Source organism: Psittacula echo (assembly GCF_963264785.1).
Source record: "Psittacula echo genome assembly, chromosome: 1".
In the NCBI taxonomy this organism is placed as follows: Eukaryota; Metazoa; Chordata; class Aves; order Psittaciformes; family Psittacidae; genus Psittacula; species Psittacula echo.
The window spans coordinates 47,584,285-47,600,891 of record NC_137735.1 but is presented as its reverse complement, the minus strand read 5'-3'; the positions used below and the strand labels follow the sequence as shown (position 1 = coordinate 47,600,891).

The following is a 16,607-nucleotide window of genomic DNA, read 5'->3' as shown; positions in this document are numbered from 1 at the left end:
AGGGAAAAACCTCAGATCAAAGTCACATTTGCAACCATAAAATAACCCAAGCTTTAAGCAAGATACTTTAATGCTTCCCAAAAATCATCATGATATTTTTTGTTTATTACATTTTAACCTATGTACAGGAGTGGAGGGCTTCCTCCCCCCTCGGAGAACGGTCACCGTGTCTCATGCCCGTGGCATCTCAAGGCTCAGAGAGGCCGAAGCAAGAAGGTGCAGGAGGCCTGGAGAGCTCCGGACAGAGGCGGCTGCTGGAGGCAGCCAGAGCCGAAGCCACTAACACTGCAGTTTGCGGATGCTGCGGGAGAACCGCTTGAAAGCCCGCTGCCCTTTCTGCCACCGTTTCAGAGACGTGATCACCAGTTCCCCAGCTTGCTTCTGCCCCATCACCAAGTAGGGGACGTTGATGTCGTTCATCTCATCGCAGGTACACTGAAGGCCACCTTTGAGCCAGAGCACGATCTTCCTCAGATCCCTTTCCGTCAGCCCATTCAGCTTGTAGATGGTTTTGCTCTTTGTTTCGGGGGTGATCTTGGTATCCCCATTGATGTAGGCAATCTCCTTCACTTTTATCTTCAAGGCTAATAGAGTGAGAGGAGGGGGAAGCGGGGAGAGGGAGAGAGATTGAGAGGTTTTTTCCCATTAGTGCACATAAAGAGGACCTGGGGAGGGAGGTGCTCTATTGCTAATTAAACTGTCAGGGCTGACAGAAGAGGCAGCAGGTGGCTCCATTTCTAAAGCCACAAAGGGCATGCAAGTCATTTCAGTTTGAATCAACCTTAGAGCTGAGGGGTTTTTTTGAGTTTCTTTTCTCTTCTACCCCCTCCCCCTCTTTTCCCTTCATTTCTAAATTAATATTTTCTCCGGCTTTTCTCCTGTTTGCAAACAGAGAGAGGGCAGGATTGCTATGTTAGCAGAACTCTGTTTTTTTGCTAGGAGAGGTCAATCTTCCTGAAACTAGAGTTTGAAAGGGAGGTGGGGAGGCGAGTACCTAGACCTAATCTGAAACCTGATCTCCTCTGCAGCTGAAAACTTCTAAACTTAATTTATTAGGCTGGAGAGGATTTTAGGCAAACCTGTAAGGAAATAATATTTCACATGCATTGTTTTTTTGAAAGAATAGATCCCATGGAGGGCAAATTGGTCCAACAGCTGCATTTGATTTGGTAAAATAACTAGGAAGGGGATACAGGGCTCTGTAAGAATCTGTGGGGCATGTTTAGCTTTAGGAGGATTTATCTGAGTGCAATTTGCCAGGCCAAAGCTATTGGTTGTTTTAGCAATTATGTCCCACAGTCATGGTTTCAGGTTTGGGGTGATGGGTTTTTTGTTGGATTTTGGTTTTCCTTTCTTAAGACTTTTGAATTGTTGCAGATATTTATACTACAAATCTGTTTCCAGGTATAAACATTGAGCTATTATGAAAGGATTCCCCTGCTTATTCCCTTCTCCTCTTGAAATGCTAATGCGTGGATAATGTGCCGTTCAGTTGTCTGTGTCGAAGGGGCTTTCTTGTCCTCTTCTAACCCCAGATCTTCCCATTAAGTTTATATCCCCAATTGTCTGTGCATTACCTTCTCTGTCAAATGATATATAGAGCTTCATTCTTAATCTGCGGGGACAGTCTTTCTTGCGACATGTGAGATTGGTCATGCGGCTTTTTCTCATACGTCTAAATGAAGCTTTGCTCTACTTCTCCCCAGGCAATAGTCTGGATGAAAGATCCTTTCTTTTTTTTTCCATTTTACTTTCTACTTGGCTTGCCAGAAACATCCACATAAAAGAGCACTACTTCAAAACAGCAAACAGAAAAGGACTATAAAAGGGACCACTTTCTACTCCAAGGTGGAATTCTATGTTTCATGACCCAACAGTCAGATGGGTCAAGACAAAGCCCCACCTTTACCCAGGCACATCTCTCTCTGACTCCACTGGGAGTTTTACCTGATCCTCAACTCTCAAGTTTCAACCGAGGGGAGTTCCGCTTCCACTTACCAAAGTCGTTTTTGCAGAGGTTTTCCACGATGTCATTATCGTCTTCATTTCTGTTTTTGCAGGCATCGCAGACCTTGGGTGCTGGAAGTGCAAGGGACAGTCCCCGTCAAGTCCGGGGAGAAAGGAACAGCAGGTGGCGTTGGGAGCCCTTCGGGAAACACCAGGTTCCCATCCCTCCACACCAGCCCCTGCCTTTTCCTCGCGACCCGGGGACGCTTTGAGGCGCCTTACCTTGCTGCAGCCCCTCTGGCGGGGACGCGGGGTACTTTTCAGGTCACATCTCAACAAAAAGTTATTGAATTTTTGTTTGGTTTGGGGCTTTTTTAATCCGGGGGAAAGCGTAAAGAGAGAGGGGCACACAAAACAGCCCAGCCCCGTGACCTTTGCCCATGGGGATTGTCCCTCTGGAAGCCGGGCGGCTCGAGTCCGGCGTCCCGGACTTTTGCTTTGGGCACGGAGACGGGCCGCGGCCGCGGGATGCGGGCTGGTACCAGTTCCCAGACGGTGCCTCAGGTTTTCCCCGTCCCCTCGGGAAAGCCGCCCTGAGGCTGACCTCTGGCTCCCTCCGCGGCGCCCCGTCCCTGAGCACCTGGCGTGCTGTAACAGGAAGGAACGACCTCCGCTCCCCAAGGAAAGCCTGGGGAGGACGACCCCACTGGTGGGGCGGCTCATGAGGACAAAACAGGCCTCTCTTACCTTCCCTGGTGACGGGGAGGATGTGGTCGCTGCTGGCCAGCGGAATGCAGAGGTCGTTGTCCTTGGGGAAGCGGCTGCAGTCTAGCATGTCGGGCCAGGGAAAGCCGAAGGCAGACATCACAGGGGCGCAGCTCTCCTTCACCTCCTCGCAGAGCGAGTGGCAGGGCTGGATGATCTCGTCCAGGTCATCGATGCAGACGGGGGCAAAGAGAGAGCAGAGGAACTTCCTCGTATCGGGGTGGCACTGCTTCTGCACCAGCGGGATCCAAGTGGAGGCCTGCTCCAGCACCTCCTGCACCGTCTCATGCCCCAGCAGGTTGGGCAGCCGCATGCTCTGGTACTCGATGCCCCGGCACAGCAGCATCGGGGCGGGGATAGGCTTGCAGTTGGAGCGCTTGTAGGAGAAGTCGGGCTCTCCGAAGGGGAAGAGCCCGGCGGCCGAGCCCATGCACTGGGACGCCAGCAGGAGCAGGGCGCAGAGGCAGCGCTGCATTTTGGGGCGCGGAGGAGGAGGTGGGGGGCTGGCGAGGGGTTCGAAGGGGCCGGGGCGGCAGGGCGCGGGGCGGCAGGGCGCGGAGCGGGCGGTGCGCCGCTGCCCTCAGTCGCAGGCAGCTTCCCCGGCTCGGGCTCCTGCTGCCAGACGGGGACGGAGGGTCTGAGCGAGATGTGGGGGCAAACGGGAGTTTTCTGGATTTTTTTGTATGCAAATGGCAGGGGGAGTGGGGGCTGGGAGGAGCCTGGTGACAACCATCCAGAAAGGATTGGTCACTACTTTCTCGGTCTGGTTTAGCGCAGAGGGATTGTCTTTTGGCAGGAAATCCTTGCGAGAAACGTTACCGTGCGAGCACGGGGAAAGGGGGAGAGATCCCCGCTAACAAAGAGCCACGAAAGCCGGAGAAGCTCCTGCTGCGAGCAGGAGGAGAGGGGCCGCTCCAGCCCGGGGTAGCTGGAGGTGAGCTCCGCCGCTAACACAGCTACTGAGGAGCGGCGGGACCCCCCTTGCCCACGTTCGGTGCTTTCGCTGCCAGCGGATGTGTATGTGGCCGGGCCGGTTCCTCAAGCAGGGGGCGAGGCGGATGCTCCCCCATCCCCCGGGGGGTGTCTGGCACCTCTGCGCCTCCCCGCGATGCTGGCAGGGCTCGGCCCGGCGCTGGAGCTGCAGGCAGCGGCTGGGGGCTGCCGTTCTCCTCGCCCCCAGCTAGGCAAGGTCTGCCGGCGGGGCTCCTCCTGCTCCGCAGCCCCTCCTGCCCCTACGAGGAGCGGGAGGCTGCAGTGGACCCCGACCCCACAGCCCCTGGATGGCCCCGCACCGCCAAAAGGGGGGTTCCCAGGGCGGGAGCATCCGAGTACTTTTGCAATACGGTCACCTGGCATGTTTCTCTGAGGCTAGGAGTGTGGCTCTGGCTCTGCACAGCACAGGCATGTCCCTCTGCCGTCGATCCTGTCTTCACCTAGAAACTCCCTTGAAGAATTATGATTGTGTTGATTTACCACAAAAGGGAAGACAACAGACGGGGCACTGGGATCATGAGGCAGCTTCAGTGAGATTTGGATTTCTTGGAATTTTAGTAATACTATTGATGGGATTACTATTGAAAAGCGTAGGCCTGTGTAGTATCATTTTGTGGTAAGCCACATTCATTAATCAGCTACTGAATATATCTCCTTATAGACATGTTTTATGGGAAGCTAAGCTTAGCTGTGATGACTTCTGTAAACTACAGGATTCCTTTGTGTCCAGTTTCCAGGCTGGACTTCCCAGAGGTTTGAGTTGCTGCTTGTGGTATATTGGAAAGAGATGGGGCTTGCAACATTCCCACTGGGAAAACACAGGGCTGCCCTGCTGGAGTGCAGCGCTGCCCCAGGCAAGTGGCTGTCACACACTGAAGCCAGTGCCAGCTCCTTCAGAGGAGGTTTCAAGATCCTTTCCATCAGGCCATGCTGGTTGGTGTCATCTCCCTCTAAGGCTAGCTTCTCTCTTCTTGAAGTTGCTTCATACCTGGAAAATAAATGTCCTGAATGTCTAATATCACTTGCGGAAGAGCATAAAAGTAGTTATTTCTTACAGCTCCACATATTCTCATCATTTATTTTCTGTGTTCAACTCATTCCTTTAAACAATAAATCTGCAAACTTTCGGCCTCAGTTGGCTTCCATGGCTCTGAGCCCTGCTGGTGACTTATGGTGCCCATTTACAAGCTTGTTTTGCCAAGTCCTGAGGATTGCCAGAGGTTGTAGCTGTTGCCACTTGCAGAAGATGCCCCTTCCAGCTCCCAGTGCTGATCCCACCCACCTCTGTCCTCAAACTCCTCTTCTGTGGAAGAGGACCTACCATCATGTATGCTCTTACCCCGAATGGCTGGGCTATTCATCAGGTCTTTGTAAAATGGACAGGTTTGCAGCTGGGGTTTCTGCCTCCTTATTTTTCACTGCTTCTCATTGCTTGGAGTAACTGATGTGCCTTCAGGTGGATCTCAGTATGATCAGAAAACAACCTGCCGCACCATAAAAACTTCTGGTGGCCCCGTACACTGCTTTCTGCAGATCCAGTCGGCTGGGCTGTGTGAAAGCAAGGACCCAAACCTGAACAGACTTTGTTTAGGTTGGAGATAGTAACCATTTATTTTCTGGGGTGGAGGGTGAGACATGCACAGCAGAAATCTACTCTTTTTTTTTTTCACCAGAAGAGTTTGCTTGTTTATTTCTAGCCCACAGGAAGTAAGGAGGAAAAACACACAGTTTTCACAGGGTTAAGCTTTGATTTGAAAAGAGGCTTTATGAGACCTTACTGTTTCCACTTTTAATCACCCTTGGCGAGCTCATTTACTATAAATTTGAAATGATCTGAGATCACGTAAACAAAATCAGCCCAAGGCTGCAGACCGGGGCAACCACTGCTGCCCTCGCTCTGATCCCTTGCAGGGGAAAGTGCCGGAGCGGGAGGTGGCTGCTATCCGTGCTCCTTGGGTGCAAGCCGGGCACGACGTTCCCAGCCTGCAGCCCTGACAGGCTGGTGCGGGCAGCCTTCGGGTGGCGTTTCGAGCTGTCCCGGGTGCCGTTGCCTTCCCCGGCTTTAGGGGCGCACATCGGGGCCGGGGGACCCAGTCAGGAGCTGGGACTGGGATAGGGTGGGGAGGTGTTCCTCTGAACGTGCTCAATAAACAGACGCTGCTTCACGCTTAATTGGGAATGAAACTAATGAGCTCCTTACAGCCGCTGGCTGGTGCTGGCCTAGAGTGGTTTAACCCCCCGGGCCCTGCCCGACAGAGCCCGCTGCCCTGGACCGGCCCGGCACTTTAACCGTGGACTCAGACCTGTGCTTATGGGAGTCCCACTCTCCCTGGAGCTTGCTGCCATCAGGTAAGGGAGCTGACACCCCAAGAAAAGCTGAGGGGTTGGGGTGCCCCCCTCTCCCAAACTGGGGGAGCCAAGCAGGACAACATGCTTAAAAAACAATGCTGTTTCAAGGTAGGTTTTTAATGTTTTAAAGGGAGCATAGGCTTTTGAGCACCCGTAAATTCATCAAGTGGCAGGGACAGTTAAGCCACTATAAACCCCTGATAGTAGCATAAGCGTTTAAGCTACCTTAGATGCTTAAAACAACATAAGCTGTTAAAACACCTTTAATCCTTAAGTGCTTAAATCACCTTAAGTCTTAGGAGTTAGGTGAGAGAATGAGCTGCCTGGAAAAAAGACCTTAACCCCGGTTCTCCCCCTCCCTCCCCACAACCTCTCACTAATGTTAACTGATAGATGATGGTGAAAATGAATGAACTATGGGGAAAATGGCTTGACTTCTGGGTGCTTGTAGGGAGTTAAGAGTAGCACTGCCTTGTCTGTGATGTCTATGTTATAACCATAGTGCTGCTTCCTCTTGCTCTCAAGCCTTGGTGTGAATTTGGACCTTTCGTACCTTTTCCTGGCCAGACCTAGAAGCTGAGAGGTGGAAAAGAGAAAATAAACACTTGCCTGTCTGCGAAAGAGTGGGCAAGACTTGCCTCAACTCAGGCAGCAATAAATACCACTGATCTGTTAATCTGCCTTGCATGTTTTTCCAAATCCACTGTCTTGAGATCACTTAGTCCCTTACCTGGGTATGTACTGTATGTGGGAGCATCTTTGCACTCCCAGACCCTATGACGCCTTCAGGTGCTTTTGCTGATGTAATGAGCTTGGGATAAAAACTGCTGTCACTGATGGCTCCCCCACTCTGAGCCTCTTACTTGCTTGTCACCAACCTGCAGGCAACATCACCTTTTCAGATGCGGAAGCATAGGCTAACTATGGCAGGGACCTCAGAAGACCATTTAGTCCAAATCTCGCTCCAAGTTCAGAGTTTGTCTAGGTTGTTTGCAGCATTGCCCAGCTGAGCCCTTGCTTGATAACACTTACTTGGCACCTGGGAGGCTTGATTCAAGCTTCTGTTGCAACCTCCCTCCCCTCCCCTTCCTGGACAAAACTGAACTTTTAGTCCCTGAGCAGCTCACAGGTTGATTTCCCACCATGGAAGATGGCAAGACCAGGCTGTGTTATCAGCCACACTGAGAGCACTGATTTGCAGAAGGAGGCACACACACATGGAGGGCAGCCAAGCCTTACCCAACATGAAGCACTCACCTTTCCCAAGCAGCTAGGTGCTGCTTTCACCCCCAAAGAAGGTCCAGCCCCACTGGCCACTCACTGGTGCATGTAGCCAGGCCAGGCAGATTAGGGAGATACTGACCTCAGAGGCTCTCTGAGCATAAATTTGGGGTTGAAGGATTACCCTCTGGTTAGTAACAGTGTAAAGGAATGGAGAAGCTGTGGCTTTTTAGCTTGCTCTTTTCATCCCATAAAATGGCAGTGGTGAAGACAAAACTGGCTTTCTTCCCATAATGAAAAAGAAATCTGATGAGAATATCTGCTTACCTTTAAAAACAGGCTCCAGCATCACACTACCAAAATATTATTAGTATTTGAATCTCACAATTACATTTGATAGGAAAAAAGTAGGATTGCACAGGTTTTGAGGGGAGGCAGCTCAGCAACAGATCCCTCCTGCCTCTGTTTTGGTGGCTGATAAGGTGGAATTTAACATTTTCCAGATCCAGGACTGGGCAGCGGTCTTGTTTTCTGTTACCACAACATTTAAAAGCTCCTTTGTCAAAAACTGCATGTGCTGCAGATACATCTTCCGTCCCCTCCACTGTTCTGAAAGGAACCCTAAAAAAGTCGTTTATCCTTCCCTGTCCATTTGCAATGCTCACTGAGAACGCAGCAGTGAGCAGCTCATGCTCGAAGGGCGCTGAGCGAGTGCCTGAGCAACCCAGGGTGCTGCTCTGGGGGTGGGGAAAAAATCCTACTTGGACTCTGGGAAGAAGATCCTCTTGGTGGCGCTTGTGCACACCAGGTCATTTCTTAATTCCCCCAGTGACACCGGGTATCGCTCTTCTAACGCTCTGTATTTCTGCTTGCTGCCGTTCTGCTCCAGAAACGATGTGCTCGGGGACCAAAACTCTAGACCATCTTTAATCAGGGTTTCGTGTCATGAGGGGAAAGATCAAACCAGGTCCGATTACTTTCACATGGAAGCAAAAGCAAGTCACAAGGAGTTTTCTAGTTGTTTTTCTGTTTTATTTTTATTTTAGTGGCCGTTCCCTCAATAGTTTCCCTGCATCTAGTGGCTTAAAATTTTCAGGCAAGGTTTTCCAATTTGGAACTTTTTCCATAGGGACATTATTAAATATTATTGCAAGCCTCCGTTTTTCAAAGTTGCATTGTACTTTGTTTGTATTAAATGGTAAATATAGGTGCTTGGTTGCTGTTTCATACACACGCAAACATATATATGTATATAAATTAGATTTGTGTGCTAGTGCTTTAGCAAGTTATGATTCTTCAAGTTTATCTGTCATGCATCTATATCTGGCTGCAGTTTTTGTCATAGTGAGCATTTTTGTTCATGCAAAGTGTCTGTTTGCGATTACCGCTCCCTTTATTATGTATCTAATCTAAGTGCTGGATGACAAAGATAGCAGAGACCATGCCCTAGAGGACTACACTGGCATGGTACCTGGTGTTTCTAGTGTATTTTATTTAAAAAGCTATCATGTAACGGGTCTTCCTCCTCCCCCTTTTTTCCTCCTGTTGTTTGCAGCCTGTTAGTAGCTAGCACCTTAAACAGAGAGCAGGGCCTTGCTATGTGAGCCATACAGAAAGACAGGGTGTTTATGTCAAAATGCTTGGGCTCTGGCTAGGGCACAGATAGTGCAGTAGGGAAAAAGAACTGCTGGCTCTGGGCAGGGTGTCATGGGGCAGAAATCATTGGCCACAGCAACAGTTTGCTGTGTTGTTGCTGGTCATGAAGGGTCCAGCTCCAAATTTTGCTCTTCAAATCAGGACTCAGGCGGGTTTTGACCATTTACATTCAAGGTTGCTGTAGTACTTCCCTTGATGAATGGCCAAAGCTGTGGACATCAGTGAGCTTTGGCGTGGGTCCACATGGTGTGGGGTCATACAGTTCTGTAGATGCTTTTGCAGTGCTTAACAAAGGAAATGACTGTAAATGAGTGAGAGAGGCAAGCATAGAAAGTAATTTTCAGAACTAATTGCTACCTGTAGGGAAATGGTCAGATTTGCGGGTAGAGAGCAATTCTAATGGCTTCAAGGCTCGGGCACCTGCTATTGGCTGAGAAATTATTCTTAAATATTAATTTGTAGTAAAATATCTTCAAAAAACAAAATCAAGGGAACTTCTCGCCCAAAGCTACACTGCTTCAAATATTATTAAGCCTTACTTAAAATAAAGCAGTGAAACAATCTGCTCATGATGACAGATTGATCTAATCAGCAGATTAGTCTCTACATTGGATTTGGGTTCAATTACAAAGTGATTTAAATAATCAAACTAGTAGACACATAATCAATAATTAAAATATAAAGTTGCTATTTCTTAATATATATATAAAAAATCCGGATGTGTGAAGAAGCTGACCCGGAAGCAGTTTGGGTGACATGGCTCATAATGGCATTACATCTTCAGTATTCACAAAGTTTAGAAATGATTGGAAAAGGCAGCAGCAATGTTCATTTAACATGCATTCAACAAAGAATATATTCAATTTTTTGGTCCTCATCTCCAATTTCTCCTTTCCTCTACTATTCTGCTTCCAAACCAGAAATTTACAATTCTACCTTCATGAACTTGACACAGAAAAGTAAAGCTGAAGAAGCTCATTCAAAAAAACCAAACCTGCTAATGTACATTTTAAACATGGTCATCTTCTACATCTGTATTTTTACTTTCTCAGTGTGTGCAAATACTTACATGTAACATAGGCTGAGATAAGTTTAAGAACCACCTAGTACATTTATTTATTATTTGGGGGGTTTTTACATTCCTTTAATTATTGATTTGTTTCCATTAATTCCAATAGTCTCAGTTCTCCTTTGTCCGTGTGAATAACCCATTTCAGCCTTCATTTACCCAAATGCACGTTTCCTCACAACATTTTTTCAACCCCAGCTTGGTTTGATCAAGTTCCAACTGCGCCTAGTAGTGCTCGTTCTATTCTGCAAGCCTCTTGGGTCAGAGCTGTAGGACTCTGCACTCTGCTAACTGTAATGACTCTGGCCAAATAGTCTGTGAGCCGAACGGTGAAGCATTGTGGCTGAGATGGTAACTGGAAGGGTGTGTGGGTAAGGCAGGCTAACAGCATGCTGAGGAAGGGTGCAATTCCTTGCCATACATCAGCTGGACTTCTTTGCTTGCAAAAAGTGAGATGCTGTCCCACCCCAAAGCTCATTGTGGCGTTGCAGCAATAGAAACTCTGCTCCTGACCAAAGGGGTGCTTCAGTGTGAGTTAGTAGGGCTCTTCACACATGGCGTTTGTACTGCAGTGAGGGAGACATGACGTAAATGTCAGGGAAAAAGAATCGTTGTGCTTTTCTCCTACCTTGTTATCTTAATTTCCTTCTTGAGAGATTGCATTGTGCTACAGCAGGAGCTCTGCTAGGCAGAATGCTTGCTTGCCACTTTCATTGTGCACCCTTTATTCATGTACTCTTGCACTGTTTGTATGTGACATGGAAATGCTGCAGGCTGAAATTGACAGTTGTCGTGGTTTAAGGCCAGGCCGTAAATTAGAACCACGCAGTCTACTTCCCCCCCACCTTTCTTCCCTCCACTCCTGGAGGGACGGGGAGGAGAATCGAAAGAATGCAACTCCCACGGGTTGAGATAAGAACAGTTTAATAACTAAGGTATAACACAAACCACTACTGCTACCACCAATAATAATAATGATAAAGGAAATAACAAGGGAAGAGAATACAACCACTCACCGACCGGTACCTCACCACTCACAGACCGAGACCGATACAGATACCTCGCCCCCCACCCACCAGTGTTCCAGCCCTTCCGGGAACTCTCCGTTCTACATCCTGGGCATGACGTGCTGTGGTATGGAATACCTCTTTGGCTAGTTTGGGTCAGGTGTCCTGTCCCTGCTTCCTCCTGGCTTCTCCTCCTCCGTGGCAGAGCATGAGACTCACAAAGTCCTTGGTCAGGGTAAACTTTCTGACCAGTAACTGAAAACATCGGCTTTATCAGTATTATTCCCAGGCCGAAAGTCAAAACCACAGCGCTGCACCAGCTACTAAGAAGAAGAAAAACTGACTGCTGCTGCTGAACCCAGGACAACAGTGAATTAAATGTAGCCAACAGATCTGACCTTGGGATCCAAGTCAATGCTTAGTCTTCTGGTCTGGTTGAAACTGCTAGTTTTAAGGAATGACAGTGTCTTGCAACCCATGTTCCCAACCGATATGTAGCTGGCTTGATTGACCCCCTTCAGGGAAAACTTAAATTCATGTCTGGAAAAAAAGGTGAGAATGTAATTCTCTGGTTTACTTGTGTAATATTCCTCCCTCCCCCCCACCCCCCCTCCCCCCCCAGGGTTTCAGGGTGAACAAGGTTTGTTTAGTCCCTGTAAGTAAAGTTGTGGCAGAAAGTGTGCTAGGGTCAACTTAGAATTAATATTTACATCTGTGAGTAAATGGTGAAATTATGTTGTTTTGAGTAGTTCTATAAACACTGAAAGTAAAGGTGCCATGGTTTACAGACATGTATCCTTTGCTACTTAATAATGTGTAGAGTTAAACATTTGCATCTTGAAAGTGTTCACACTGAAAAAGACAAAGCTGAAACCAAGTTCTGTTATCTTCATCTGGTTTGGCAAAAACTGTGTTGAAAATGATGCTTGAAATATCAGAATAAAGCCTTAGGAATGGTAATACTAGGTAGATTAGTTTCACTTTAGCCTGGTATTCTGTCACCTCTCTCTTGCTCTTTTTTTTTTTGCTTTCTTTCCCTAAGGGTTATAGGCCTCTGTGGATAATGGGATTCCACCTGGTGATGTGTTGCAGTCAGCCTGGGTATGCCTTGAATAATAGCAGCTAATTCTGGGGCAGGATCATTAGCCAGTTTGAGAGAGCATCTTATGTGGCCAAGTTGTGCAAACAATTGCCATTCCCTCATCTCAGCCTCAAGTGTTTGTACGCGCTGAGACCCTATGTCTACAGTTTTCTGACAGAAGTCACTCAGTGGTTGGGATAGCCCCAAATCTACAGAGAGCAATCCTAGGGCATCAGCCTTCCCCGCCCCTGGGAAAAGGAAGGGCACGATGACCCCGGGGTAGTGAAGGTGTCCTGCACCATCCTCTTGCAGGCTCAATCTGCAGCTCTCCAAGTGCACATCCTGTCCTAATTGTTTCCAGTGCAGGGTCAATGACCTTGCCCTGCTGTTACACCATCTAATCAACTATTTTAACAGGGACCTTTCTCTTCTACCTAGTTCAAAAGGGACATTGACAGTTCCCTGGGAACCTTTGTCCCTTCTCCAGCAGATCCTTCCCGCTGAAGCCTCAGTAGCTTGCCTCCCTCTGCACTGTAGGATTACTCCCTCTGCTTTCTGTCACTGGCGGTTTGCAGTACAATTAACCTCCCCTTTTTACTATAGCAATACCATCTTTTAGCTGTGGCTACTAAAGTCCAGAGTGCCATGGTCAAAATGTTAAAAATGAGGAGGGGAGCCTTAGGCGAATTCAGGCCCTGGTGAGGTGTGGTATCAGTTACTGTCAGCCTTGGTTCCTGTGCTTGCACCAAGTGAGCTTTGGTACTGAAGATGATCTGGTTGCAGTTTGCCTGAGATGTAATTAGCCTGCTAAGTGATTGGAAAGACGGAAGGAATGTCTGACATCTGTGTATCTGGGTCTGTAATTGCAGTTCCTGCATGAAGACTTGCCAGCCTCTGCCCAGATCTGGGGATTAAGGCATAGCTCTACACAGGGGGACAAAGAAGAGTTTAATTCACACAGAAAATCACTTTTGTTCTTTGGCCATACGCTGGTCTTCATGTCTATGGTGTAATTGTACTTGGCTATTTTAATATCCTTCTTACTCATGCTTTGGGTGGGACCGGCAAGACTAAAAGGAATCTGTAGGTCTTCTGACTGCAAAGGGAAAATAATCGGGCTTTACAAAGTAATCTCGTTGGATATATTCATCTGTGCTTTTGAACTGTTTTGACAACAATTTTCCCCCCTTTGCTATCTGCCAGAGTTCCAGATGCAACAAAACTCACTCCTGCTTGCTAAAAAACAGGGCAGCTCTGCAGCACATATTTCATTAAGGGGAAGGCAGAGAATAGGTTAAAAAGAAAAAAAAAAAAAGTAGAAATAAATATGTATTATGGTGTTCAAAGCATTCTTTTTTCCCCTGAAGTATTTCTTAGACCAATTATGTGAGAAATTCATTATATGTGAAGATTTTGTAATAACAATGTGAATTAGCTGTTTGCAGACCTGCTCCCCTCTGAAAATGGGAGCATGCCATATGACAGTGGGCCAGATTTTACTGTTCTAGGCATCACTTATATAGCTGTTTATTCTCTGAGGCTGGAAGAGATCCAGCAGGATTTATTTTTATGAGGTCTAATGTAAAGGTGTTGTATTTCATGAGATGAAATCATAACGCAGTGGGTTTGCAAGAATTCTGAAAGATTATTTTTTTCAGAGTGTTGGCAAGCACGATTCTCCTGTGAATCACGTGTCTAAAAGAGAAATATAGATCTTCTTTTATTGAGCTGAAATGATAACTAATCCTTAATCCTTCCTAGATGGCCTGTGTCATAAATGCTGGCTGTGCATTTAGAATGTGTGCAGGTAACAGCTTTAATTCTGTAATGCTATGCAATGTGCAGCTGTGCCTATAGCCATAAGAGCTGGCCATATACTTGAAATGCCTGCTACCATTTTTGGGATATGTTTCTGAATTTGGGTGTTGTTGGGTTTTGTTTTTTTTTTTCCTCACCTCTTGATTTTGTGAAGAAGAGAGAAAAGCATCTGGCATCTCCGGCCTATTTAGAGATGTAGAAGACCTATTAGCATTTTTAAATGTATCTGCAATATGTCCATGAATCTTGTGCTTGAGCAGAAAATTGTCCTTTGGCTGTTTGATTGTTGAGGATGATGACTATTGAGCAGTTTCTTAAGGTTTCCGTTCATATGTTGCCTAATACATTAAGCAAATGAGATTGCACTGATTTAATGGTGTCAGTTCGCAGCTACTTTTCTGTCCTTTACAGCAATGTATGCATATGCTGCCTCTTGAACTTTTTTCGTTCTGGGAAAGCAGAGAGATGGCTGTATGAAAGAGGAAAAGGGCTGGGAAAAACCTGGCTTCTGTTCTCAACTTTGCTTAATTCAATGTGATTTTGAACAAATCACTGCAACTCTCTGTATATGTTTTCTTTTCTAGTCAAGTGACATTATCAGAGTCAATTCACTAATACCCCCTATGGCACACCAAGGCCTCAGCACTGAGCTCTGAAACTTAGTTTATTATTTAGCCTAGCACATTGGGATGCACAACCTTGTTAGCAGTCTAAGAAAGGCTTGGATTTGACTGTACAAGTGTTCATACATAAAGCAAAACCCCTCCATTGTGCTCTTTTAGGACAATATGTCTTCTGCTCATGGGGAAAGTTGGCACCTTGCTGCTTGCAATTCATTATTTTTAAACATACTCAGATTTTTGCATAGGAAGAACATGTTTCATAAGGAGGGGAAAAATTCTAACAAACAACTTTACACAGCTCTATTTTTAAGAATATTTTAGAAGCATTTACGCCATAGTGTATATTTGAACCAGGGTCACTCACTGGTAACATCGTGCTGTTGGTATTGCACATGGTGAGAAGAGACTATCTGTTACTGCCTTGACACTCATCAGTTACTTAACAATTCTGGTCACGCTTAAATTGCAGGTGATAAAAATGTGTAGCTGTGTGTTACATTTTGGCTTAAATTTACATAAACAGAAAAAAGGCCTGACTACTTTTGATGGCTTTAACAAGGTACAGCTTTTTCCCACCTGTGGGTAGCAAATCAGGATTGTCTTTTGAAAGTTATTCCCTTCCTAAATTGGCAGTTCGTTGTAAGTGATGCCATTCAGTATTTACAAACATATTCCTTTGGAGGAGGGGACTTTATGCCTTACAGTCCTCCACATGGTAGCTGGGAGCTTAAGCGCAAAACATCTTCAAGTTGGAAATCTGTAAGTTAAGCAGTCTTGAAAGTATAAGTCTGGATATCCTAAACTGTCTTACTACATATTGATTTCATCACAGTGTGTTCTTAATTATTGGGTGTCCTTTGCAAGTTGCTAGTCCCACAGATGAAGTGGCAGGAAGAAAGAGGATGGGCTTGACTACACAGAGATGTATTTCCTGCATTAGATTTTATTTCTCTCATATTCTGGTGACGAATCACTCCACAGAAACATGTGGAAATGTCACAAACTACAAACTAGTATGAATTTAATAATATTTTTAACTGTGACCTACTGATCAAGAAGAAAAAGGTGAGGCTTTCAGATAGCCTTGTGTTCACAGGCCCCATAGGAGGCTTCGACCACCCTAGTTACCTGCTGAAGGGACAACACAGCAGGACATAAGCTATGCAGGAGGTTTCTGGAGTTCATTGATAGTAATATCCTGATGCAGGTGATTGAGGAGCCAATGAGGGGAGATGCTCTGCTGGACCTCATATTTGTAAAGAAGAAAGAGCTGGCTGGGGAGATGTAGGTTGGTGGATACAGAAACGCCTTTTTCATCTGTTTTCACTGGGGGCCAATTTTGTTTAACCTCTTCCTTAATGATCTCATCACACTGAGACAGAGCGCACCCTCAGCAAGTTTGAAATAAAATGTGTCATCACATCAGATGTTACAAGACTCAGAGGGCTGACTGATAGACAAGGCAGTTGTATTGCCATTCAAAGGGTCTCTGATAAGCTGGAGAAATGGGCCATAGGAGTCTCATGAAATTCAGGAAAGAAAAATACAAAGTCCAGCACCTGAGGACAAATAACCCTGAGCACCAGTGCACGCTGGGGACTGACTGTCTCAAAAGCAGCTTGGCAGAGAAGGACCTGGCGGTCCTGGCAAACACCAAGCTGAGTATGAGCCAGCAATGCACCCTTGTGGCAAGGAAAGCTAACAAGTACCCTGGGCTGCATTAGGAGTGTTGCTGGCAGGTTGAGGGAGGTCATTCCTGGAGTGCTGGGTCCAGTTTTGAGTCCCAAGTACAAGAGAGATGTGGTGTACCTGAGAGAGTCCAGTGAAGAGCGGTGAAGGTGAAGGGATTTGAGCATCTCTCCTATAAGGAAAGGCTGAGAGAGCTGGGACTGGTCATCCTGATGAAGAGAAGGCTCAAAGGGTATCTCATCAGTGCTTATAAACACCTGAAGGGAGGGTGTAAAGAGGATGGAGATAGGCTCTTTACAGTGGTGCCCAGTGACAGGATAAGAGGCAATGGGCACAAACTGGAACACGGGAGGTGCCGACTGAACATAAAAATAAACTCTTCTACTGTG

The 16,607-nt window shown here is 46.8% G+C and overlaps 1 protein-coding gene across 1 annotated transcript; it reads right to left on the bottom strand.

The window, feature by feature from the left end:
* Positions 1-279: 279 nt before the first annotated feature.
* On the bottom strand, positions 280-3,187 carry SFRP2 (secreted frizzled related protein 2; the record flags this gene model as incomplete). The annotated part of the gene is made up of 3 exons (XM_080630693.1): positions 280-584; positions 1,999-2,079; positions 2,695-3,187. 3 exons carry the CDS (start codon positions 3,185-3,187, stop codon positions 280-282), a joined length of 879 nt encoding a protein of 292 aa, XP_080486819.1.
* Between the last annotated feature and the right edge of the window lie 13,420 nt (positions 3,188-16,607).